General features: G+C 42.6%; 1 protein-coding gene across 1 annotated transcript in view; it reads right to left on the bottom strand.

Moving 5' to 3' along the window:
• Window positions 1–4,529: 4,529 nt before the first annotated feature.
• The window catches only part of LOC126336291 (sodium-dependent nutrient amino acid transporter 1-like), a 91,258-nt gene continuing 68,823 nt past the window's right edge, over window positions 4,530–26,964 (bottom strand). The window contains exons 9-13 of the mRNA XM_049999824.1: window positions 23,909–24,085; window positions 23,699–23,798; window positions 23,441–23,617; window positions 5,264–5,358; window positions 4,530–5,185 (exon numbers count right to left, since the gene is read on the bottom strand). Of these exons, the coding sequence (XP_049855781.1) occupies window positions 5,015–5,185; window positions 5,264–5,358; window positions 23,441–23,617; window positions 23,699–23,798; window positions 23,909–24,085 (720 nt within the window). The 3' untranslated portion in view covers window positions 4,530–5,014. The remainder of the gene's footprint in view (window positions 5,186–5,263; window positions 5,359–23,440; window positions 23,618–23,698; window positions 23,799–23,908; window positions 24,086–26,964) is intronic.

Raw genomic sequence — 26,964 nt, 5'->3', positions numbered from 1 at the left:
GGCGCTCACCTGCACGGCGCCAAACACGCATACGACCATCATTGGCACCAAGGCAGAAGCGACACTCATCGCTGAAGACGACACGTCTCCATTCGTCCCTCCATTCACTCCTGTCGCGACACCCCTGGAAGCGGGCTGCACGATGTTGGGGCGTGAGCGGAAGACGGCCTAACGGTGTGCGGGACCGTAGCCCAGCTTCATGGAGACGGTTGCGAATGGTCCTCGCCGATACCCCAGGAGCAACAGTGTCCCTAATTTGCTGGGAAGTGGCGGTGCGGTCCCCTACGGCACTGCGTAGGATCCTACGGTCTTGGCGTGCATCCGTGCGTCGCTGCGGTCCGGTCCCAGGTCGACGGGCACGTGCACCTTCCGCCGACCACTGACGACATCATCGATGTACTGTGGAGACCTCACGCCCCACGTGTTGAGCAATTTGGCGGTACGTCCACCCGGCCTCCCGCATGCCCACTATACGCCCTCGCTCAAAGTCCGTCAACTGCACATACGGTTCACGTCCACGCTGTCGCGGCATGCTACCAGTGTTAAAGACTGCGATGGAGCTCCGTATGCCACGGCAAACTGGCTGACACTGACGGTGGCGGTGCACAAATGCTGAGCAGCTAGCGCCATTCGACGGCCAACACCGCGGTTGCTGGTGTGTCCGCTGTGCCGTGCGTGTGATCATTGCTTGTACAGCCCTCTCGCAGTGTCCGGAGCTAGTATGGTGGGTCTGACACACCGGTGTCAATGTGTTCTTTTTTCCATTTCCAGGAATGTATGTTGGACGCTGTCCACCATGCAGGCATTAGGCTGGCCTTAGGAGCCTACTGAACCAAACCGATTCCTAGCCTCTGTGCAGAGGCTAGTGAGGTGCCTCTTACCATTAGGGGAGAACTCCTAATGGTGCGACTTGTGAACAAAGTACACTCCATCTTCGACCATCCTGTTGCCTGTGTTTGAGTTGAACAACCCATACAACGCAGATTGGTCTGTGGCTGGCCTCCTAACCTTTTTCTGACCTTCTAGCAAACATACAAATTGTTGAGCAGGGATGGAGCAAATACCCTATTTGAATGATTAAGAGGTCCACTCTTAACTTGAACATGACGGAGTACAACAACCACACAACTCCTCCTTTAGCTTTAAAACGGGTTTTTAGCAGCATTTTATCGGAGTATGCGAAGCATACTTTCTTTTAACTGATGAATGGAAGCAAGGAAAGACCGCTGAGTGTTCTGTTATCTTCCCGCAAGTTGTCATTAAACGTCGCCGACCTACCCACTTCTCAGTGTACTATGCTGAGCAAGAAAGCATTGGAGCACATGAGACTTCTTAGCGGAGGGGACTTCCTGGTCTACATTGACTATCTCAGTGCTCTGAAGGATATTCAGCAGATAGGATAGTTCAGAGAGGCCAGCACACTATCCACCTCCCGCACAGACAGAAGAAAGAGGTGGCCTTCTGCTGGGTCCCAGTCTGCTAGATGCATGGGAATCGAGGGGAATGAGGAAGCCGACAGAGCAGCGAAGGCAGTCTGCTGGGAAAAAAACCACACCTCAACTTCACGTCCTCTTACAAGCTGTTATAGGCGACAAAGCTAGTATTGCCTGAATGGGTGCCAACGAACGGTAAAACAGACTGTTTAGCCATGGCGCACTTCCTTGAGAACTCCACGAGGGGACGAAATGGTCCTCACTCGCCCTCATATCGGCCATTGCCCAATGACGCATGATTATCTCTCTCTCGTCAAGAATAGCTCCGAAATGCAGATTTTGCGTCGTGACACTCAAGGAGCATCTTGTTTCAACATCCTGTGTGTTGGATGCTCTTAGGATGGAAGCCTGTGAGCTACCAGGGCAGTTACCATCCGTTTTAGGCTATGACGAAACAATGGCACTGTAGTTGCTGACATTTTGTGTGGCGTCAGGACTCCCATACAGTTCATTGGCCGGAGGTTTTAATGTGCTTTTCAGTGAGTGGCTCATCCATGTAGTTCGGCGATCAACCAGCTTTCTCACTTTCTCCCACTGCTTTGTTAGTTTTTACGACATGTGACAAGGATGCTACTACATCTACTGAAACTTGTAAGTCACATTTTCTGTTGGTGTGACTATCGTTACATGTGGCTATCGTTACATTACATTTGCTTTAACAAGAGTACTCCTCATTCACCAGTACCGCAGTCCTGTGAAAGAGCGCTGATGAACAATCTCTTTAACACCCAACAACTTTAAATCCATCCATCCATATACAGGGTGTTTGAAAAATGACCGGTATATTTGAAACGGCAATAAAAACTAAACGAGCAGCGATAGAAACTCACCGTTTGTTGCAATATGATTGGGACAACAGTACATTTTCAGGCAGACAAACTTTCGAAATTACAGTAGTTACAATTGTCAACAACAGATGGCGCTGCGGTCTGGGAAACTCTATAGTACGATATTTTCCACATATCCACCATGCGTAGCAATAATATGGCATAGTCTCTGAATGAAACTACCCGAAACCTATGACAACGTGTCTGGCGGAATGGCTTCACATGCAGATGAGATGTACTGCTTCAGCTGTTCAATTGTTTCTGGATCCTGGCGGTACACCTGGTCTTTCAAGTGTCCCCACAGAAAGAAGTCACAGGGGTTCATGTCTGGCGAATAGGGGGGCCAATCCACGTCGCCTCCTGTATGTTTCGGATAGGCCAAAGCAATCACACGATCATCGAAATATTCATTCAGGAAATTAAAGACGTCGGCCGTGCGATGTGGCCGGGCACCATCTTGCATAAACCACGAGGTGTTCGCAGTGTCGTCTAAGGCAGTTTGTACCGCCACAAATTCACGAAGAATGTCCAGATAGCGTGATGCAGTAATCGTTTCGGATCTGAAAAATGGGCCAATGATTCCTTTGGAAGAAATGGCGGCCCAGACCAGTCCTTTTTGAGGATGCAGGGACGATGGGACTGCAACATGGGGCTTTTCGGTTCCCCATATGCGCCAGTTCTATTTATTGACAAAGCCGTCCAGGTAAAAATAAGCTTCGTCAGTAAACCAAATGCTGCCCACATGCATATCGCCGTCATCAATCCTGTGCACTATATCGTTAGCGAATGTCTCTCGTGCAGCAATGGTAGCGGCGCTGAGGGGTTGCCGCGTTTGAATTTTGTATGGATAGAGGTGTAAACTCTGGCGCATGAGACGATACTTGGACGTTGGCGTCATTTGGACCGCAGCTGCAACACGGCGAACGGAAACCCGAGGCCGCTGTTGGATCACCTGCTGCACTAGCTGCGCGTTGCCCTCTGTGGTTGCCATACGCGGTCGCCCTACCTTTCCAGCACGTTCATCCGTCGCGTTCCTAGTCCGTTGAAAGTTTTCAAAGAGATCCTTTATTCTATCGCTTTTCGGTCCTTTGGTTACATTAAACCTCCGTTAAAAACTTCGTCTTGTTACAACAACACTGTATTCTAGGCGGTGGAATTCCAACACCAGAAAAATCCTCTGTTCTATGTAATAAACCATGTTGTCCACAGCACACTTGCACGTTGTGAACAGCACACGCTTACAGCAGAAAGACGACGTACAGAATGGCGCACCCACAGACTGCGTTATCTTCTATATCTTTCACATCACTTGCAGCGCCATCTGTTGTTGAAAATTGTAACTACTGTAATTTCGAAAGTTTGTCCGCCTGAAAATGTACTGTTGTCCCAAGCATATTGCAACAAACGGTGTATTTCTATCGCTGCTCGTTTAGTATTTATTGCCGTTTCAAATATACCGGTCATTTTTGAAACACCCTGTAAATCTTCCATACATTGCCCTCGTTTTAGAAGCACCCACGTTCGAATTCACTTAGCTCTGACATCCTTGCATTGCGAGGAACTCTATTCTGACCGGGACTAACACTTTCAAACCATCAAGGATATTGCACAGGTGCCATTCGTGGTCAGATACAACAGCGCAACCTTGAGGCTTGGCTATCACTTGCATTTATGTTCTAGCATACATTTATCACGGTGTTTCCACGTTTTCTTCGAACCCGTGTAAATGAATTACTAATCAAGTAATGTCACTTAAAGCGACGCACGTGTCGGGGTAAAGGATTTAGTCTAACTGACCTTCAACTACGATATCCTTTACCGCATGATGTGGTGCAGTGGTAAGACACTGGACTCGCACTCGGCTAGACGGGGGTTCAAAATCTGGGCATCCTGGTTTAGAATTTCCATGATTTCCCTAAATCGGTTAAGGTAAATGCTGGGATAGTTCCTTTGAAAACGGCACGACCGATTTCCTTTTTCATCCCTCCGCAAACTGAGCTCTTTCTCCGTCTAATGACCTCTATTCCGAACATTAAACCCTACATTTCTTTCATTCTTCTACAGAATGTTCCATGCTGTCTTCTAGCGACTGCACGCAGTTGCGTGTCTAGATTAAAATACAGAAAGGTTTTGAATTGTCTAATGAGGTTGTAAAAAATATCACATACAGATACGGATAAAAATGAAGTAATCAAATCAGCCAAAAAAAAAATATTCGTGAGTTACTTTATTATATTGGCTACCTTATTGACAGTATGGAACTACATTATGTTCCTGATATGAAATTATAAAATACTTGCAAGGATAATTATTAACATCTACGTTTCAGTGCAAAGGAGCACCTAATCAAAATACAAAAGATAACATTAAAATGTTTTATCTTTCAAAGACCGTTAACGAATAATTTTACTCAATGAACTTCAAAGAGAATCTAATTGTCAGTCTTCATACAATTTATATTTATTTACTCGCATCAGATGAAAGAAACTCACATTTTCATCCATGGAGCATTCAGAAATCCAATGAATGACAGCAGAGATATTGCACCAGAAATTAAGGATTGGTTAATTATTCTGCTTCTGGAGTTGGTATTCGTAAATCTTCCCTTTTACACATTCATTTAGTGATACGTTGACAATAAGAAACTTGTTTCACAGAAACATGTTTCGAGTTCGTGAGTATTTATGTACAAAATTACGAATGAGAATATAAATTAAACAATTTTCTTGAGAATTTCTTGAGAACATTATCTGTACTATTCGCATTCTCCATTTTCCAGTTGTCCATCAGCTTATTCCATTCTTCTTTGTGTGTTCTGTCCCTCGGGCCCCACTTCTTGGAAGGTCTGAACGATTTCAGTAAATGCTGAAAAATGTTTGGTAACATTTAGGCTCATGATAAATCATTAACAATTTACTAGATTTAAGATAATATTAATTATACCTTTCTGAACGAAATATTTCTTTTCTTGAAAATTCTCAGTGCCATCCACAAGGGAAACTGGACAACACCGAATGCAAACAAAACCCAACCAGCCGCTGCAAAATAAATACAATTTGTTAAAGCCTTTAGTGACTTAAGTCGCTACATTCATGAGCTTACATGAGACTATTTACAGAACACTGAAGTACACTGTTCGATCAGTACATTACAAGCGCTCTTTTTCAGTTAACAAAAATGCTTGAATCAACTGCAGGGAACTTAATATAATATGAAATCTATGTAAAAGGGACCATTAATAAAAAATAATTCTGACATTTTCTCTGCAGAGAATGTGCTTATGATAAAGCCCAGATTATTTCTTTCTGGTGGCTGATAATGCACCATAGTAACATAGGGGCTTGCAAGGTGATCACACGTTGCTGTCAACATGGTTTAGAGATTGGAGATGAATGAAGGTGAAACCCTTAAAGAGCTACAAGTTGTCGGAAGTTCATACCTTAATCAAAAATACACTCCTGGAAATTGAAATAAGAACACCGTGAATTCATTGTCCCAGGAAGGGGAAACTTTATTGACACATTCCTGGGGTCAGATACATCACATGATCACACTGACAGAACCACAGGCACATAGACACAGGCAACAGAGCATGCACAATGTCGGCACTAGTACAGTGTATATCCACCTTTCGCAGCAATGCAGGCTGCTATTCTCCCATGGAGACGATCGTAGAGATGCTGGATGTAGTCCTGTGGAACTGCTTGCCATGCCATTTCCACCTGGCGCCTCAGTTGGACCAGCGTTCGTGCTGGACGTGCAGACCGCGTGAGACGACGCTTCATCCAGTCCCAAACATGCTCAATGGGGGACAGATCCGGAGATGTTGCTGGCCAGGGTAGTTGACTTACACCTTCTAGAGCACGTTGGGTGGCACGGGATACATGCGGACGTGCATTGTCCTGTTGGAACAGCAAGTTCCCTTGCCGGTCTGGGAATGGTAGAACGATGGGTTCGATGACGGTTTGGATGTACCGTGCACTATTCAGTGTCCCCTCGACGATCACCGGAGGTGTACGTCCAGTGTAGGAGATCGCTCCCCACACCATGATGCCGGGTGTTGGCTCTGTGTGCCTCGGTCGTATGCAGTCCTTATTGTGGCGCTCACCTGCACAGCGCCAAACACGCATACGACCATCATTGGCACCAAGGTAGAAGCGACTCTCATCGCTGAAGACGACACGTCTCCATTCGTCCCTCCATTCACGCCTGTCGCGACACCACTGGAGGAGGGCTGCACGATGTTGGGGCGTGAGCGGAAGACGGCCTAACGGTGTGCGGGACCGTAGCCCAGCTTCATGGAGACGGTTGCGAATGGTCCTCGCCGATACCCCAGGAGCAACAGTGTCCCTAATTTGCTGGGAAGTGGCGGTGCGGTCCCCTACGGCACTGCGTAGGATCCTACGGTCTTGGTGTGCATCCGTGCGTCGCTGCGGTCCGGTCCCAGGTCGACGGGCACGTGCACCTTCCGCCGACCACTGGCGACAACATCGATGTACTGTGGAGACCTCACGCCCCACGTGTTGAGCAATTCGGCGGTACGTCCACCCGGCCTCCCGCATGCCCACTATACGCCCTCGCTCCAAGTCCGTCAACTGCACATACGGTTCACGTCCACGCTGTCGCGGCATGCTACCAGTGTTAAGGACTGCGATGGAGCTCCGTATGCCACGGCAAACTGGCTGACACTGACGGCGGCGGTGCACAAATGCTGCGCAGCTAGTTCCATTCGACGGCCAACACCGCGGTTCCTGGTGTGTCCGCTGTGCCGTGCGTGTGATCATTGCTTGTACAGCCCTCTCGCAGTGTCCGGAGCAAGTATGGTGGGTCTGACAGACCGGTGTCAATGTGTTCTTTTTTCCATTTCCAGGAGTGTATATGAATCAATGGTTTTCTAGGATATAGCCGACAGTGAAATTCAGTGTTGAGGGTGTCAGCACTGTATAGCACACAATCCATCCTTCATGTGCTGTTGAAGATTCACTAACATTTCCAGTTACGGCTGTTTTAGCACATAAATACGGTCACTAGACAATGGGACAATGTAAGGGAAGTGGCTTATAAGGTAAATCATCTTCCGCCTCTACATGGTGGAAGTGAAGGATATTGGGAATGGATGGCATATCCATGGGCATAAGCCGACTACTTCGGCTTTCGGCACAACGCCCGTGACCAGCGGGTAGTCCGTTCCACTATCGCAGGCGCTCCTCCATGGCATACAATGACGCAGCCAGCGGCGATAGCACGCTGCTTATATTGGGAACATTATTGCAGACACGCCAAAACACGCCTGCTGACACGCCGACATCTAGCAAACGTCACCAGGGGCGCCAGCTTACTGCCAATCAGCTTGCGAGTCGGCGGCAGTGGCGCTGCCATCGCAGTGACGACGTTGCATCTGCCGTTACGTCTCGCCGAGCGCCGCGCGCTGTCCTTGGGCCTGCTGCTTGTAAAGACGCAGCAGCCAGGCAGCAGTATATCACCTCGCGGTTCTAGTCATGCTCTGGAATGAACACCGGCCCTCACAGCCCATCATTCGAAGCTCACACCAGCCGTGCCACGTTGGCCCAACATCCATCGCCTTCGGAGCCTTCGTTCGTCCGATGCTGGGCATTCTCCGTACTCGGTACCTCAGCGGCCATCCAAGTAAGATACGCAACAGAATCTGCACTGAGCGGCCAATCGTCAGGTCGGTGTCTTCGTCCCCTCTGACTCTGGCCTTCCCAGATTTGGCGTCCCCTGAACTGGTATTCTGTTTGAACCTGTACTTAGCAATTACCGTCACGACCTATGTCGTGATAGACTTTTGGCTTCGCCACGTCCATACCAGATCAAGAGGATTCTTTCAGTTGTGCCATCCAGAAGCCACGGTACGTTGAACTTTGCCATTTCCATGCCGTGTTAATGAAATGTCACTTAACTGCAACTCGGGGTGCAGCCTACCCAGGACAGATCAATATGAATTTGAGGTCAACTTCTTTGGGAGATGGAAATTCGTTAGGAATTCTTTTGGAATTGTGCTCTAGACAGTGTGTTTTACTGTCGAGCTCTCGTGCGTTTTTACGTACCGGCAATCATTGTCGGTCGCGTCGTTAGAGTGGGGACAGGCAGGCGAAATAAATGTTGATGACAGGTAAGCAGTGGTAATGGAATGAGATGAAGAATGTTAATTGGGGAATGCAGAGGAAGGGGTGACACTTAATAGCTGCTAAGGAAGCTACGTTCGATTTAAAGCTGCTCAGTTATTTAAGGTTGATGACCACATGTGAATGACAAACAGTAACTGTCCTATACGAAGTTTCATGGAAACGTCAGTAATTTTTAAGGAGAATTTTCCGTAATGGCATTAATCAACAATGTATTTGGATCCACTCTAAGTCACTGCAGCTACAATCATTCAGAACAGTAACTACCACTTCTGAAGTCCCGATGTAATTTCTGTCCGATGTAATCTACAGGCGAACGAACAGCTCCACGCCTTCACCCATCTCGACTCTCCACAACCCCTCTCTTGAAAAACATTTTACCAATGTACGGTTTCCTAGCCTCCTTTTAAAATTATCAATGCACCAGCGACCTGCTCCAGCTTCGCACAGATAGTACTAGGTGTCTACAACCGGACTTGTCTGGAGTAGCGGTAATTCTGTTTACGACCCACCAGAGAACACTAAGTAACTGAATATCAACTCAAAATTCTAGCAGTGATCATATTTGTATAGAAAGTGGAACAAAGTTGTTGCATTTAGCCTCTTGAAGAAACTCTTAAAAACTTATTTTTCATATTTTGACTGTGGTCCAGCAGGCATTTTTTACGCATTTAATTTTTTTTACTCCATGGATAAACTCTTCAGAATTACTAGAAAAAATGAACATATTACATTTTGATGTCACACTTGATAGGGCCACGCACAAATGACCACGTTAAAAACACTGTGCACTTAGGTCAATTCCAGTACAGTTCAGTGTCTGGCCCTTCTTTTTTGGTGGAGTCTTTTGACTGGGTTGATGCTGCCTGTCGTGAACTCGTCTCCTATGCCAAACTCTTCATGTCAGAGCAGCAACTGCAGCCTATGTCCTAAATTATTTACTGGATGTATGCTAACATCTGTCTTTCTCTACAGTTTTCACCCTCTGCAGCTCCATCTAGTAGTTTAGTACCATGGAAGTTATTCCAAGATGTCGTAACAGATTTCCCCTCATTGTGCCACTCCTTCTTGACAGTGTTTTCCATATATCCATCTTTTCGCAAATTCTCCTGATCTTCCTCATTCCTTCGTCTGTAGCAGGACATCGCAAATGATTCGATTCTCTTCTTTTATTTTTCCAACAGTCCATGTTTCACTACCATACAATGCTGTATTCCAAACGTTCACTCTCAGAAATTCCTTCCTCAAATTAAGGCTTGTGTTTGATAATAGTAGACTTCTCTTGGTCAGGAATGTCATTTTCGCCAATACTAGTCTGCTTTTTACGTCCTTGTCGCTCAGCGTATCTTGAGTTATTTTGCTGCCTAGGTAGCAGAATTCCTTGACGTCGTCTACTTCGTGATCCCAAATTCTCATGTTATGTTTCTCGCTATTCTTTTGTCTGCTGTTTCTCATCACTTTCGTCTTTCTTCGATTAACTCTCAATCCGTATTATATACTCGACAGACTGTTACTGCATTCAACGGATCCTGTAATTCTTCTTCACTTTCACTGAGTATAGCAATGTCATCAGCGAATCTTATCATTAATAACCATTCACACAGACTTTTAATCTCACTCTTGAACCTTCCTTTCATATCCGTCATTACTTCTTCGGTGTACAGATTGAACATTAGGGGCAGAAGACTACATTCCTCCTTTACACAAGTTTTAATCCGAGCACTTCGTTCTTGGTCTTCCAGTCTTACTGTTCCCTCATTGTTCTTGAACAAATCGTATCCCGCAAGAATAATGACACATCTCAAAAATGCATCTATATCTACAGCGTCATCGTACTGCGCAAACCACCTAATGGTGTGTGGTGGAGGGTACTTTCGGTACCACTATCTGATCCCTCCAACTCTGTTCCACTCGCGAATTCTGCGTGGAAAGAATGATTGTCGGTAAGCCTCTATATTGGTTCTAATTTATCGAATTTTTTCCTCGTAGTCATTACGTGAGATGTATGTGGTGGGAAGTAATATATTGACCGACTCCTTCTGAAAAGCGGTGTCCCGAAATTTAAATAATAAAACTCTCCGTGATGCACAATGCCTCCCTTTAACGTCTGCCAATGAAGTTTGTTTAGCATCTCCGTAATGTGCTATCGCCAGCAAAACGATCCCATGACGAAACGCGCCGCTATGTGTTGGATCTTCTCTATCTCCTCTATCAGTCGTACCTGATAGGGATCCCAGGTAGATGAACAGTACTCACGAATCAGGCGAACAAGCGCTTTTTAAACCACTTCTTTCGTGGATGAGTCGCGTTTCCTTAAGATTCTTCCAATGAATCTGATATCTGTTTTTCCAACTTAAGGTCACTCTAGATAGTTACGCCTAGATATTTAATGGCTGTCTCCATCTGTTTGTCATCAATAGTGTAGCTGTACAGTAGTGGATTTCTTCTTCTATGTATGCTCAATTTGTTACATTTATTTATGTTCAGCGTCAACTCTCAGAGCCTGCACCATTCATCAATTCTCTGCAGGTCGTTCTGCAAATTCTTACTATCTTCTGGCGTTGCTACTTTGGTATAGACAACTGCATCATCTGCGAATAACCTTAAAGAGCATCCGACGCTTTCTACTAGGTCGTTTGTGTATATTGTAAACAGCAACGGTCCTATCCCACTTCCCTGTGGTACACCGGATATTACGTAGGTCTATGATTGTGTGGTTCTGTCTTACAGCCTTTCTTAAAAACGGGAATGACCTGAGTTTTTTTCCAGTCGTTAGGTACCTTTCTTTGCTCAAGCGATCTACGATAAATTACTGCTAGAAGGGGAACAAGTTCTTTCGCGTAGTCTTTATAGAATTTTATAGATATCTCATCTGGTCCTGACGCCTTTCCACTGCTAAGCGATTGTAGTTGCTTTTCAGTTTCGAGATAGGTTATCTCAATTTTTGCCATTTGGGCGTTCGTACGGCGATTGAAAGGAGGGACAGTGATACGATTTTCCGTGGTGAAACAACTTCGGAAGACCGAATTCAGTATTTTGGCCTTCTGTCTGTTATCTTCCGTTTCGGTGGCGGTGTATTTGCTGAGATAATGTGTAGATGATTTTGACCCACTTACTGTTTTTACACACGACCAAAATCTCTTAGGGCTTTTACTCAGGATGGTTGACAACGTCTTACTTTCAAAATCATTGAACGCTCATCTCATTGCTCTCCTTACGCTCATTTTCACTTAGTTCAGCTTTCGTTTGTCAGCTAGGTTTTTACTTCTCTTGAATCTGAGATGAAGTGCTCTTTGTTAACGTGGCGATTTTCTAACACTGCTATTAAACCATGGTGGATCCTTCCCATCCCTTAAACCTTACTCGGAACAAAATTGTCTGGGGCGTATTGAATGATGCCTTTGGATTTTTTTCCATTTGTTCTCCACATCTTCGTTCCTGTCACCCTAGCTGAGCAAATATATCTTCCTATGTTTCTTAACATTCTTTGTAGGACACGTCGTCATGGATGCTGTCACAGCCTTATCATCACTGATACCATCCTTTACGTTAACTGATTTGATGAGTTCAGACCTGTTTGTTACCAGGAGGTCTAAGACGTTACCCTGTCGATTTGGTCTCTAGCTATCTACTCAAGGTAATATTCGGACAAGATATCCAGAAAAGTGCCACACGACTCCCTGTCTCAGCACCAGTTTTGATGACGTAACACTCGCAGTCTATACCTGGCAAGTTGAATTCACCCTCTATTACAACGCCGTGATTAGGAAAGAAAGAATAAAGGCTGTAAAGCTTATACTGAAACAGTATAAGCTTCCGTTAAATTTCAAGTAAGTATTGTCGGCAGCAAATTCCATTATATTTTCCGTGCACTTTGGGGCACCTCTCTAACATTTTTCAGACGTATGGGGTGTGATCAGAAAGTAACGGGAATTTTTTAATTTCTCTGGCTTGATATACCCAATTAAAAAGTTTTTTTCGTCTTGTTGGTACTCATGTTCCTGATGTATGTTTGCATTTTTAGCTGTTTTCAATATTTAGTTTACTGTTGATAATCTAAAAGATCATACGTGTTTTCGAGTGCTCGGCGAATTTTTACTTTCGAAAAATATGGCTCAAAGAATCTGCACTAAATTTTGCTTGAAAATGGAATAAAATGCAGCACCGCGTTCTAAACGTTTACTGTGGCTTTTGGCAAATATATTTGTAAGACAAGACTTAAACGTTTCAAAGAGGGTCGCGAAGATGTTGAAGTCGAGGACGGACGCCCAAGCACGTCAATTACTGATGACAATGTGGAAGGAGTATAGAAAATGGTTCTGGAAAATGGCCGAATCACCGTCAGAGAGATTGCTAACGATATCGGCATATCCCTTGGCTCACATCAAGCATTGTCCTCGGATGTGTCGGGCATGAAACATATTGGAGCAAATTTTGTTCCGAAATTGTTGAATTTTGACAACAAAAGCATAGTCATCGCTCAGAAATTACCGAATGAAGTCGGCAACGATCCAGAACTCCCAAACACGGGTATACGGGTATTACGCCGAAACCACGGTCCAATCTTCTTAGCGGAAACTCCCTGAAGAGCCAGGATCGAAAACAGTTCGGCTAGTACGGTAACATGTGAAGTTTTTTCTCACTGCTTTCTTCGACTAAAGTCGAATAGTGAATCATGAGTTACAACCTTATTGTCGTGCAGTCAATAAGGAATATTACCTCAAGGCTATGTGCCGTCTGCATTAAGCAATACGAAGAAAAGAGCAGAATTATGGCAAAACCGCTCATGGGAATTGCTTCATGATAATTCTCCCGCTCACACCTCAATGGTTGTTCATTATCTTTTGGCAAAACCCAAAACCGTTATGTTGTCTCAGCCACTGTATTTGCCGGACATGCGACTTCTTTCTATCCTCGAAGGTGAAGAGAACCACCAAAGGAAGTCTTGGAAGCTCTTCTGCAACTCACGTTTCCTTACAGTGTTCAGCTTCTTCAGCGATTCTGTATTGATTTCATCAGTTGTGGCAACAACTGATGAAACCAATACAGAACCGCTGAAGAAGCTGAACACTTAAGGAAACAAGAGTTCCAGAAGTGCTTCCACGACTGGTAAAAGAACTGGCACAAGTGTATTGTATATGTGGGGGGTTACTCTAAAGCGGGCAAGGTTTATATTGATAAATAAATCAAGATTCTTTAAGAAAAACAAAATTTCCGGTTACTTTTTTATCATTCCTAGTATACCAAAAACTGCCGTTTCTAGACTTGTGTCACTTCTCCTGCCGGAGTGCGATATTCTAAGTTACTCGTCTTTCCCTATAGCTTACTCACATTTTTTCTCAGAATTTCGAACATCTTGCACCGTTTTACACTGTCGAATGCTTTTTCCAGATTGAAAACTCCTATGAACGTATCTTGATTTTACTTCATTGTTGCTTCCATTATAACTGCAACTGTCCCTCAGGTGCCTTTAGCTTTCCTGAAGCCAAACTGATCGTCATCTAACATATCCTTAGTTTTCTTCTTCAGTCTCCCTGTGTTATATTGTCAGCAACTTGGATGCATGAGCTGTCAACCGGATTGTGTTATAATTCCACCACTTGTCGGCTCTTGCTGTTTTCGGAGTTGTGTGTATAATGCTTTTTTCCGTAAGTCTCATACATTGTACACACCAAACACCAACGTGACTAGTCGTTTGGTTGCCGCCTCCCTTAATTATCTTAGAAATTCTGATGGAATGTTATCTGTTTATTCTGTCTTATTTGGTCTTAAGGCCAAAGTTCTTTTAAATTCTACTGCCGGATGCCCTATCTCTTCCCTGTAGACCCTTGCTTCCGCTTCTATCACTCAATCAGACAATTCCTCCCAGTCATAAAGATTTTCATTGTGCTCTTTCCTCCTATCCACTCTTCCCTCTGCATTGAACAGTGGGATTCCCATTGTACTCTTAATATTAACGCCCTAGCTTTTAATTTCATCGAAGGTTGTCTTAAATTTTCTTCATGGTGATTCAGTTCTTCCCGCAATCATTTCTTTCGATTATTTCACACTTTCCATACAGTCATTTCGCCTTATGTTTCCTCCCCTTTCTATTTATTTCATTTCTACGTGGCATGTATTTCTGTATTCCTGAATTTCCCTGAGCATTTTGCACTTCCTTCTTTCATCGATCAACTGAAGTACTCAATTTTCTACCCATGGTTTCTTCGCAGTTACCATCTTTATACCTAGGTTTTTCTTTCCGACTTCTGTGATTGCTGTGTTCAGAGATGTCCAGTCCTCTTCAACTTAACTGGCTACTGAACTATTAATTATCACCGCATCTACATCCGCAGACAACTTCAGGCGTATCTCTTCATTCCCTAGTACTTCCGTATCCCAGTTCTTTGTGCATTCATTCTTCCTGCCTAGTCTTTTAAACTTCAGCCTACTCTTCATTGTTACTAAATTTTGTCTGAGTCTTTATTTGCTCCTGATTACGCCTTACAATCAAATATCTTACTTCTGAATCTCTGAATGACCTTAGTGTAATCTAAATGGAATCTTCCCTAATCCCCAGGGCTTTTCTAACTACATGTCCTCCTCTTGCGATCCTTGAACAGAGTATTTGCTATTATTAACTGATATTTACTGCAGAACACAGTTCGTCTATCTCCTGGCTCTGAGCACTATGGGACTCAACTGCTGTGGTCATCAGTCCCCTAGAACTTGGAACTACTTAAAAATAACTAACCTAAGGACATCACACACAGCCATGCCCGAGGCAGGATTCGAACCTGCAACCGTAGCAGTCGCACGGTTCCGGACTGCGCGCCTAGAACCGCGAGACCACCGCGGCCGGCGGTCTATCTCCTGTTTCTCTCATACTGCCATGTACATATCCTCCTGTAAACCTTACTTCTTGTCCTTCCCCTACAATCGCATTCCAATCTCCCATTACAATAAGATTTTCGTCTCCTTTTGCGTACTGAATGTTGTCGGTGTTGGTTTGCTGCCGATCCGATGAAAACAACCCTTTACTGAACTGTTTATTGTAAATCACTCTCTGCCTTACCTTTCTATTCATAACGAATTCTAACACTGTTATACCATTTTCTGCTGCTGTTCATATTACCCTGTAGTAATCTGACCACAGATCCTCGTCTCGTTTCCATTTCACTTTATTGTCCCTCCGTATACACAGATTGAGCCTTAACACGTCCCTTTTTAGGATTTCTAGTTTCGCTACCATGTTCCAACTTCCGTTATTCTTCGCCCTGGCTCGTAGAACGTTACACTTTCGACAGTTATTCATTCTTTTTCTCAAGGTCACCTCCAGCTTATCAGCCTCCTACAGGAGATCCGAATTGGGGACTTGAACCTCCCTCCGCTTCTCCACCCTCTTTAACAAGGCCGTTGCCATAGTGAGGGTCACTTCCTTCTCCTAAAGTCTTCAGGTGGTATTGATAACGATTTTTACTCAGGATTTAAGCAATGGCGGATTTCAACCCTGAACCGAGCACTTGTTGATTACTAGTCAAAGACGCTAGCTCTAGACCGTGAGAGAAACAAATCCGTCAAAGATTTTTGTTCATGCTTTAAATGTGGTTCAGCAGGTATATTCTGAGTAGTTAAAGTATTTCTTTGTTTGCTACATATATAAATTTTTCAGGTTTAGGCAAAAAATGAACATATTACGGTCTGATGTCACACGTGGCAAGGCCAGGTACAACTGGCCATGTGAGAAACACTGTACATTTAGGTCAACTGCAGCAACTTACAATGTCTGGCTGCATGCTTAGTTAACTGTCATACTAAACGTGAGTTCACTGGGGAACTAGAGCTATTTGAACTGGAAAGGCGTTTGTCGGGGTATCTGTCATCGGTATACATGGTATCAAAACAGATTTTCCAGTTCACAGCCACTTACCATTGTGCAGAATATCAAAAAAAAATTCTGGTTAGTTATTCGGAGCCTTGTTCCGTTGCAACGTCAGGTTGGGTTTAAACTTCTCAATAAAATAGTACTTGCACCTACTCTCAGTATTAATTCATGCGATGGCACTGTTTACTCCCTAAGACTATGTCAGCATAGCAATACATTTGTAAAGGGGCTTCAAACTTGGACAGAATTAAGTCATCTACTTTGCTCTTTAGTTCACTTGTAAGTGAAAATACAGCCCTTCCCGTATCTAATGAAGCATCTTAGTTGTTATGTTGCAAATATCTGGATATACTTTTTAATTAATTATGAGTCGTTTGTCAGTGAGACAGAGACATTATTAATTTTTGTGTTACCGTTTGTTTCATGCCTTTCGCGATCTCCCGTTTTGAGGACGTTATAGGAAAATTCAAGCTGATGAGCCAAAACGTTATAAATAGTGCCCACCTTGACACTTGATGCCTTCTGGTGGCACTGTTGGCACGTGACACGGTAACAAAAGTATGTAAGCAGCACAGTCAAGGACGAGGAATCACCCTAGCGCTGAAAATGGGGAAATTCATTGAATTCGTTTGATTCTGACAAAGGTTAGATTATTGTCATGCAGAGTCTGTGAACCAGTATCTCGAAAACGGCGGAGCTGGTCGAATGTTCACGTGCTACTATCGTGAGCATCTACAGAAAAAGACAGGACAGTGAAACTACCATTAGGCGCTCATTGGTTCATCCACGATTCTTCACAGAACCTGGGGTTCAGAGGCTTGTCTCCTCTGTAAATTAAGATAGATGGTGATGTACGGCATCTCTGCCGAAAGAGCGCAATGTCGGTGAGCGCACTAGTGTTTCGAAGCGCACCGTTCAACGTACATTGTTGAACATTGAGCTCCTCAGCAGGCCTCCCCCTCATGTTCATATGTTGACCCAACGACATCATCAATCACTATTGCAGTGGCCACGGGATCATCAGCATTCGACCGTCGAGCAATGAGAACGTGTCGGCTCTTCCGGTGAATCAAATTTTTGCTACAGTAGGTCTCCCTTCATCTCAACAAACGCGGTCATCGACGTGAACATGGGCTCGAAACGTGCAGCCCGCCACGGCGCATGCTGGTGAGAGCAGTATTATGCTATGGGAGTCATTATTCTGCGTTTGCATGGGACCTGTGGTAGTAATTCAAGACACGTGACAGCTGCGAACCATGTGCGTCCCTTGATGTCTGATGTTTTCCCCGAGGGCTATGTCGTCTTCCAGAACTGTGCCGCAGTCGTGTGGAGAGCGTTATAGTGAACTCATGCTGATGTCTCAGCGAAAAATTCGCCTCATGTAAATCTTATGGAATCCATCTGGGTCTCTACTGGGTGCCATCACCACGTACGTAAATCAGCGGCCCTATACTTACGCCAAAGCGAATTACATGACCTGTGCGTAGGCATCTAATACCACATACCTCCACAAACCTATCAACAAACTTCGGACCCTGATACGCAGTGTCAGTAATGTATTTCGTCCCAAAGACGGACAAACAATTTATTAAGCTAATGGTCATAATGTTTTGGCTCATTAGTATATTTTAACTTATCTAGAAGATGTTGTTGTTGTTGCTGATGTTGTTGTTGTGGTCTTCAGTCCAAAGACTGGTTTGAGCCTATAGATATATCACGGCACTACACTGATCCCATATTTGAATGTTGTGTAGGGGCAGTTGAATTTATTGAACTTAAACCTCTAATTGTTGTTGTTTATAGGCCCCTAACTCTGACTTCAGAGCGTTTCTGCTCAAGCCAGAGAGTGTTCTTGGTTCACTTTATTGGAAGCACGAAAAATTAGTTATATGTGATGACTTCAATACTAATTTTTATTAGATTTTGCTAGAAATAGAATGTTGGTATATCTCCTAAACTCATATGATCTGATACAGATAGTGGTTTTTTTTTTCAAGTAGGGTGCAGGGGAACAGTAGCACAGCCATAGAAAGTATTTTTAATCATTCTTCATTGTTAGATGGGCAATCTGTTAGTATTAGGATGAATGGCCTTTCAGACCATGATGCCCGACTTTTAACACTAAAAGGCTTTTTTACTCAAACATATGTCACATAGAATTACAAACTATGTAGGAAAGCTAATCCAACGGCTATAGAGAGTTTTTTAAACCTCGTTGAGGAACAAGAGTGGCAGGATATTTATAGCGACGATAACATAAATGACAAATATAATGGTTTCCTTAACACATTTCTCATGCTCTTTGAGAGTTGCTTTGTATTAGAACGTTCTAAACTAGGTACTAGCAGTAAAAGGCAACCTGGGCGGCTGACTAGTGGGATAAGGATATCATGCAGAACCAAGAGGGAATTACATCAAAACGCTAGAAGTAGTCACACTCAAATACAGTAGCCCATTACATACACTATTGTAAGATACTTAAAAATGTTATTAGGAAGGCAAAGAGTATGTGTTACACAAATAGAATAGCTAATTCACAGGACAAAATTAAAACCATATGGTCAGTTGTGAAGGAAGTGTCTGGTCAGCAGCACAAGGCCGATGATGTTAAGACAGTGCGTAATAAAAATATTTCTCTTACGGTTAAATCAGATATGTTTACAGTATTTAACAATCATTTTCTGAGCATTGCAGGTGAATTAAATAATAATTTAATTTCTACAGGGAATCATATACCTCTCTTGGAAAATCACTTTCCGAGATTGATGTCTGAAATACTTCTCTGTGATACTGACAAGGGGGAGATTGAATCAATAATTAAGTCACTGAAGACTAAGGACTCTCATGGATATGATGGAGTGCCTAGCAGAATATTTAAGTACTGTGCTGCACACGTTAAACCTGTACTTAGCCATATTTATAACTTTTCCTTTAAGAATGGTCAGTTTCCTGAACGTTTAAAGTACTCAGTAGTAAAGAAGCTTTATAATAAGGTATTAAGGGATAATGTACACAGCAGTTTTAGATCTATTTCTATGCTATCAATGTTAGCTAAAGTTATTGAAAATGCTGTGTATGTATGGATAATTGATCGTTTTATATCAAATAATTTGCTATCTTATGTACAATTCAGCTTTAGAAGTCGATTAACAACTGAAAATGCTATATTCTCTTTTCTCTGTAAGGTATTGGATGAATTCAACAAAATGTTTCGAACGCTAGGCCTAATTTTTGATTTAACTAAGGCGTTTGATTATCTTGAACACGAAATATTGCTCCAAACGTTGGACCATTATGGACAACGGGGAGCAGCACCCAACTGGTTCATCTCTTACTTTAACAACAGACAACAAAAGATAATTATTGACAGTGATGAGAATGTGTGGTGTGTGTACTGTAAGACCTTCGGTGCACACGCCATCAAATTAATTGACTTGTCGCTCTAACGAAGTAGGCGAGTGTCAGCAATATGTCTCGTGGTCTTATCGTGGCGTGTTTATCTTCTGCCGTTAGGTCGGACGATAGAAATGCCACTTGCACGCTTAGAGTAGCAGATTAACGGTGACCAACCTTAAACAGAACTTGATTAATTTTCACACACATTTATTAAAATAATAAAAAGCATAGACATTACGTAACTTGATTCTGGATTCTGTTTACAAATGACAATCTGAAGTTCCTTTGGTCTTGGTACATTAATCTTATTCTCACATACCTCTGATACTTTACAAAGTGTCTATACTTGTACCTTCGTGGCTATGTACAGGAATATGATAATCTTATTAGGTGCAGACTGAAAATTGACTATAGACTGGTACAGACTAATGCAGACTGGTACAGGCTAATGCAGACAAATGCAGACTGACTAATCGGAGGTCTGTACACTCATTATAATACCTCCCATGTTCAGGTATCACTGCGCGAGTGTGATCCACGAGGAGAAAAGGTTCTACGTTAGCAGCAATCTCATTGGCTGCATTACATATTAATATGCGGATCGGTGGAAGCAGAATTTGGTCCGTCTCTAAGGCAGCGCCATCTCGTAATGTAGAAACAGATGAGCTCTGTGCCTGTGCTGTTGTGCTTAGTGGGGCGCGCTCTAGTGGGAAAGTTGTGTACGCGCTGACTACGCGGAACTATGTACACAACAGATTGGCTGTGATATGGGGTCTAAGTGGGTTACGGTCAATTGGAAGGTGCACCAGGGATCAGTGTTAGGGCCACTCCTCTTCCTTATTTATATAAATGATATGCCTTCTAGTATCACAGGTACCTGTAAAATATTTCTGTTTGCTGATGACACTAGCTTGATAGTAAAAGATGTTGTGTGCAACGCTGGCTTGGTTTCAAAGAGAATAGTTCATGACATAAGTTTATGGCTTGTAGAAAATAAACTAACGCTAAATCACAGTAAGACTTAGTTTTCACAGTTTCTCATGCATAAATCAAAAAACCCCGGCGTTTTAATTTTACTGAATGGACATATGATCAGTGAAACTGAACAGTTAAAATTTTAGGTGTTCAGATAGATAGTAAACTGTCATGGAAAGCTAACATTCAGTATCTTGTTCAAAGACTTAGTCCTACCAATTCTACTGTTCGAAGAGTATATGAAGTAAGTGATCGTTCAACACGAAAATTAGTCTCCTCTGATTATTTTCATTAGTTTATGTCGTATGGTATTATATTTAGGGGGTAACTCTTCCCATTCTATAAGGATATTTTGGGCTCAGAAACGGGCAGTTCGGGCAATAAGTTGTGGAGTTTCACAAACCTCTTGTCGACCCCTGTTCAGTAGTGTGTGTATTTTGACACTGTCCTCTCCGTATATATATTCTTTACTGTCGTTTCTTGTTAACAATATCAGCTTAATGTCAAGAATTAGCAGTTTTCACTCATTTAGTATTCGGCAGGAATCCAATCTGCATTTAGATCGCAGTTCCTTAAGTCTTGTGCAGAAAAGTGTGCAATATACTGCTGCATCCATTTTCAGCAAGCCAAAACGAGAATTCAAAAGTCTTATCAGTAATCCACGCACGTTCAAATCGAAACTGAAGAGTTTCCTCGTGGGTCACTCCTTCTATTCTATTAAGGAATTCCTTGAAACATTAAGCTGGTTCTTATGTTGTACTGTTGATTTAGTTACTTAAATTAATAGCTTGATTTTTTTCATAAACATTTCATTTTTCATTGGTTTTTACTTTTATGTTGTAATTTAATGTACTGACACGTTACATGACCATGGAGATTTGCTCCTCAATTCGGTCCTACGGACTAGACGTATAAATAATAAATAGTAAAATAAAAATACAGCTCTCCATTCTAGTCTATCTTGTGCAAGCCCCTTCATCTCTGAATAACTACTGCAACCTACATCCCTGTGAATCTGCGTAGTGTATTCATCTCTAGGTCTCCCTCTACGATTAATTTCCACGCTTCCCTCCAGTACTGATGTCACAGAACGTAATTATCCTCCTCAGGTAGCAAAAAATTCAAGAATTATCACAACTAAGAAAGCAGCTCTTGAACAGAAATCTATGAAAAACAAGGCTCCTCCACAGAGCTATCTTTTATAACTGTTAATTCCTTACAATTTCAAGGCTCGTAAACAGTAAGGGGGTGCCTGAAATCCACCAAAAGTCGTCAAGCTTTTAAATATTACTTCGATAAGCATACAGAATTAAACCAGGGTTTTAAAATACACAAAGTACATTAAATATTTAGCCTTCAGACAGTAAATTAAAAAATAACACTAAGAAGAAGAATGCATTTAAGAGCAATTACCAAACGGCCACCAGCATAAGAGACCACAGGAACCAAATATTAATACTAGTTAACGCCGAAGGGGCAAATAATAGTTCTAAAGCCAAGTAATAGTAAAGGCGACCTGTAGTTCTGTCAGTACCACCAATTTCACCCAAATTAATACACAATATAAATACCAAAATAAAATTAATTACGTACGGACAGCTGTTGCTCGTTAGTCTATAGCGTGTATAGTGACAAGACAACCCCCTGTGAAACGTGAGACAGAGATTTACTAAAATTTAACGGTAAATAACACATTGCTTATTAAAAGGACAAAGCAAAAGTTAACAAGAAATAACACGCTTTGTTATTAAAGGAACACAGTTTTACCCATGCGCCCCAGCCGGTCGTCACCACACAACATTACAGGGACATGTGGTTCGATAACCAGGCCGGTAGAACTTTTTACTGCAGAGCACAAGGGTTTCTAAAATTTTACTACCCAGCTGCAGACTGGTGTAAATCAGATGCTCGCCGTAGTTTCGACGTTGTTCTCGGATGAAATTAAACCCGTGGCAAGCCCCTTGTCGACCAGGTAAGACAGCATAGTCAAGGGCTCGGACTGCAACTTGCAACTCGCCGCTGCACAAGCAGGAAGCAGACACTTGTACCAGCGGGGCTGCCCCGTTAACGGTCAACGCGTCCGCCTCGCTACAACTGACTGATACAATAGACTGTGTCGATACTCCAAGCGGATACAGCTGCCGAAGCCAGTACCTTGGCCATTATATGGAGCCACCACCCAAATGTCATCCACGAGTCACATTAATGCAGTGGTTGCTCAACCAACTTGCTTACCCGAAGCTCAAGCACGAGTCTTTATCTTCGCAAGGCACTTCGCCGATGCCCCATCGCGGGACGCCCGAACCGCAGTTGCCAAGCAATGGATCAAAGACATTACGCTAGTACGGCAGATATCGATAAAAGCTCTCACCCAGCTCAGTGTAATTGGTTAATTCTTAATACGTTGTTTTGTTTGTCCCCTGCACACAGTTACCCAGCTGATGTAGGTCGTATAATTCCTATTTCTGTAGCATTTTTTCTTATTAACACTGATGATCAATGCTCAACAACTCTTTCGTATTGTCATTTCCGTTCTACAGAATAAAACCGTTTCGGCCTTATACAGGGTGTTTCAAAAATCACCGGTATATTTGAAACGGCAATACAAACTAAACGAGCAGCGATAGAAATACACCCTGTATTAACATTTATTTGAACTAATAGATAGTTTCTTAGTTCGTAGGTAATCCACATTGTTTTCATTCATGTAAGGATATTAGCCAAAAGTAATTCACTTACCATAAGCACTATCAGGATACAATTTGCCTCCATAGGTAGTTAACGTGTTTGTGACTAAAGAATATATTAGCACAACCATCAGGAAGATTGGAGTAATGAATCCCCAACAAAGCCTCCAGTAAATTCCGGTCTTCCTTCCAAGCATAAAATAGATGTCCTGACAAATTCTGTCAACTCCTGTAATCGTAGAAGTATATTAGTATTCTGTCGATCTTAGATGAATGTTTTACTCAGCTTCTGGGGTCGTCTCATATTTACCATAAATCCAACAAATGGCTACAAGTTCCATCGTTGCGAGAACGTACACCACTAACGTCACTCCGTAATGGTCAACCAGATTTAGAATCCATTGTCCACCCTGGCAATATTAAAAATGACAAAGTTAATATTTTACAGGCAACCTGTTTCGATACTTCATTCTTTAAAGCGTGCACATTCGTTCAACTTTTATTTTGTAGTCCTACTCACGGGTGTGATATAAACCAATCCAATCAAGAAGCCGACAACTGCTAATGTGATGGCAACTGCCCAGTACTTTAGGGACGGGACCTGATCACAGATAATTGTGATAATGCAGTTCGCCATTGATGCGACAGATCCAATTCCCAGCACAAACAACATAAAAAAGAATAGAACGGCAAACAGCTGAAAAGAAAATAACATTTAGTTAACAAATGGCGAGGTTTATACAACAACTTGAGACTCCTTGCTAAAAGATAACATACACTGACGTGACAAAAGTCATGGGCCAGCGATATGTCTACACACACACTGCTGTAGTATCACGTACACAAGGCATAAAAGGACAGTGCAATGGCGAAGCTATCATTTGTACTCAATTGGTCACGTGAAAAGATTTCCAATGTGATTGTGGCCACACGACGGAAATTAACAGACCTCGAACGTGGAACGGTAGTTGGATCTAGACTCATGGGATATTCCATTTTTTAAATGGTTAGGGAATTCAATATTCCGAGAGCCCCAGTGTCAAGAATGTGCCGGGAATACCAAATTTCAGACATTGCCTCTCATCACGGGCAACGCAGTGACTCAAGCCCTTGAATGAACGACCGAGAACAGGGGCGTTTGCACAGAGTTGTCAGAGCTAAAAGACAAGCAACACTGCGTACGACGAATGTATCCGTTAAGACAGTGAGGAAAAATCTAGCGCTAATTGGCGATGGCAGCAGACGACCGACGCAACTGGTTTTGCTACCGGCACGACATCGTCTGCAGCGCGTCTCGTCAGCTCGTGACCATACTGGTTGGATCCTAGACGACTGGGAAACTTTGGACTGGTCAGATGAATTCCGATTTCAGTTGGTAAGAGCCGAATGAATAGGGTCAGAGTGTGATGCACACCCAACACCTTCTGATACTCAGGCCTCGAGGCGTAACTGTGATGTAATCGCCGCTAGACTGTCATTGTAAACCAGCATCAGCGAAAAAGCGTGAACTTCTTTCGCCAAAGCATAACAAAATCACACGACTTAGCTCTCAACTACCAATCTGTGTGTCATTCAGAAAGAAGTTGCGCCGAACTTTATCATTCACAAAGAAATTGTGCGGTTCCTGTAAGCTATAGCGCAAAACAGATCTCCAGCAGAAATGGATATCTACACTACACAGTGAAAATTTTCAGGTTACACAGAATTCGAAGGTAAGCTCAGCATCTTTACAGTTCAGTTAGATTCTCTCAGGGAGCGGGTGCTTTAATATAGAGAGCATGAGCAACTTACATTGCGTTTAAGTTAGCATGATGTCCAGTTGCTTAGTAAAACGTGATTTCGGTTGACCTGATATCTTTCTATAGCAGAGCAAGTACATTGTATACAGCATCGAAGCACTGCCAAACTGTGATTTACTTACTCAGAAATATTTTTAGCATTATAACATAGAATACTGAGTCAGTTTTAATCGATTTGTTCTGAAGGCAACCGAAACTAATCCCAAGTTTCCGTTAGTACTTATTGGCATAATTTCCCTTGCCCGTTATCATATGTAGCTAATAACAATTTCTCTCATTATTCCAAAGTCTGCGAGCACCTCCTCACTGAGAACATCATTCGGAGACATACTGATTATTTCGACAACTCTACAGGGAAGAAATTTTCTGTGCCCCTTCCGAAACCTCGCCTTAAACCGGGAGCCATCTCATGCATTCTGCCTTAACTGTCCGAAGTACCTTTCCTCAGCTTCTTGTCTAATGGAAAATGTGAATGAGAGACGGGAGTGTCTGGAAAACAGAAACTTAGAAACAACTATTGCAGCCAGTGTAGCAATTCATTCCCAATATGAACAGGAAAGATGTTTTGTGGCCTTTAATGGCTCCTTAAGAGCTTAGACGGGATCAAGCTGCCAAAATATTGGCATATTATAAAATCAGACAGGGCATTAGTTTTATTCTGATAGAAACAACAGATATTCCACACTTTTGTGTTCTGTCCTAGTGTATGCTGATCGGATTGTGCAGTTGTATGTTGGTAAAAATATAATCACAAATCTTGGTACAAGGAAATTCCTATTACTATTAACAAATTGAATCATTTAACTGACGTTATTGATAACTTGGAAAACTTCACCAGAAAGAACCACTTTCTATTCATAACCAATTATTTGAAAAATAAGGCAAATTCTTTTGATGAGACTGAAAGCAGAAAAATTAATTTTTTATGTGAGCAAGTGAATTTAATAGTGTCCAAAAGAACCATTACGATACTCGTCAGATTGTATTATATTTTGTAGTATTTTATTTTCAATATCACCACATACTAACAAATGTATAAGAAGTAAACACTATATTGTGTTAACCCATACTAATACAATGTATAAGATTTGTTCACATTTTCAAATAAACCCAGCAGCTGAGCAGCTAGGTGACAATTTTCTGTTGCACACAAAACAGATGTTCAGTTTCTTCGTGAATTCATGTTGTTTCACTAATGGTCGATAAAATTCACTTGAAGCCTTATTTAGACTTCACTGGAGGTACAACTAGGGTGTTGCATTCAGTTGGAAAAGTGTGGCAACTAGTGCTCAGATTTTTATGACACAAAGTTTGCTTTCTTCGTAGAAATATGTAGTTAACATCCTTCCAATGAGAAACATAAACGGTGAAGAACTCTTCACTCTAACTAAGAAAATAGTTTCTGGGATAGATGCAACAGGTTTTCAGGTAGTCTGTGTTGTTAGTGACAAAGATTCTATTAACAGACGGGCAATGTCATTCTTTGCCCCTCCCCCCCTATACTGTCAATTGTTTACAAACAACCTTGTAATGATACTTAAGCACTTTTAGCGCTTTTTTGTATTTTAGATTTTGTTCACACATTAAAATGTGTCAGCAACAATTGGATCAACAAAAATTATCCTGATAAAACAATAAAATACCTCAAGTTTGAAATAGTTTCAGGAATTATGCAGCTGCCTATGGCCAAGTTCCCTGCAGTTAAAAAGGTACAAGACGCAGAATGTAAACAGGCAATAAAATTTGTCAACAAACTTAATTTAAAGTCTCTTTATCC

This window comes from Schistocerca gregaria, chromosome 2, assembly GCF_023897955.1.
Source record: "Schistocerca gregaria isolate iqSchGreg1 chromosome 2, iqSchGreg1.2, whole genome shotgun sequence".
In the NCBI taxonomy this organism is placed as follows: Eukaryota; Metazoa; Arthropoda; class Insecta; order Orthoptera; family Acrididae; genus Schistocerca; species Schistocerca gregaria.
Note: the sequence above shows the minus strand (reverse complement) of the source record. Positions and strands in the feature narration are given on the sequence as shown.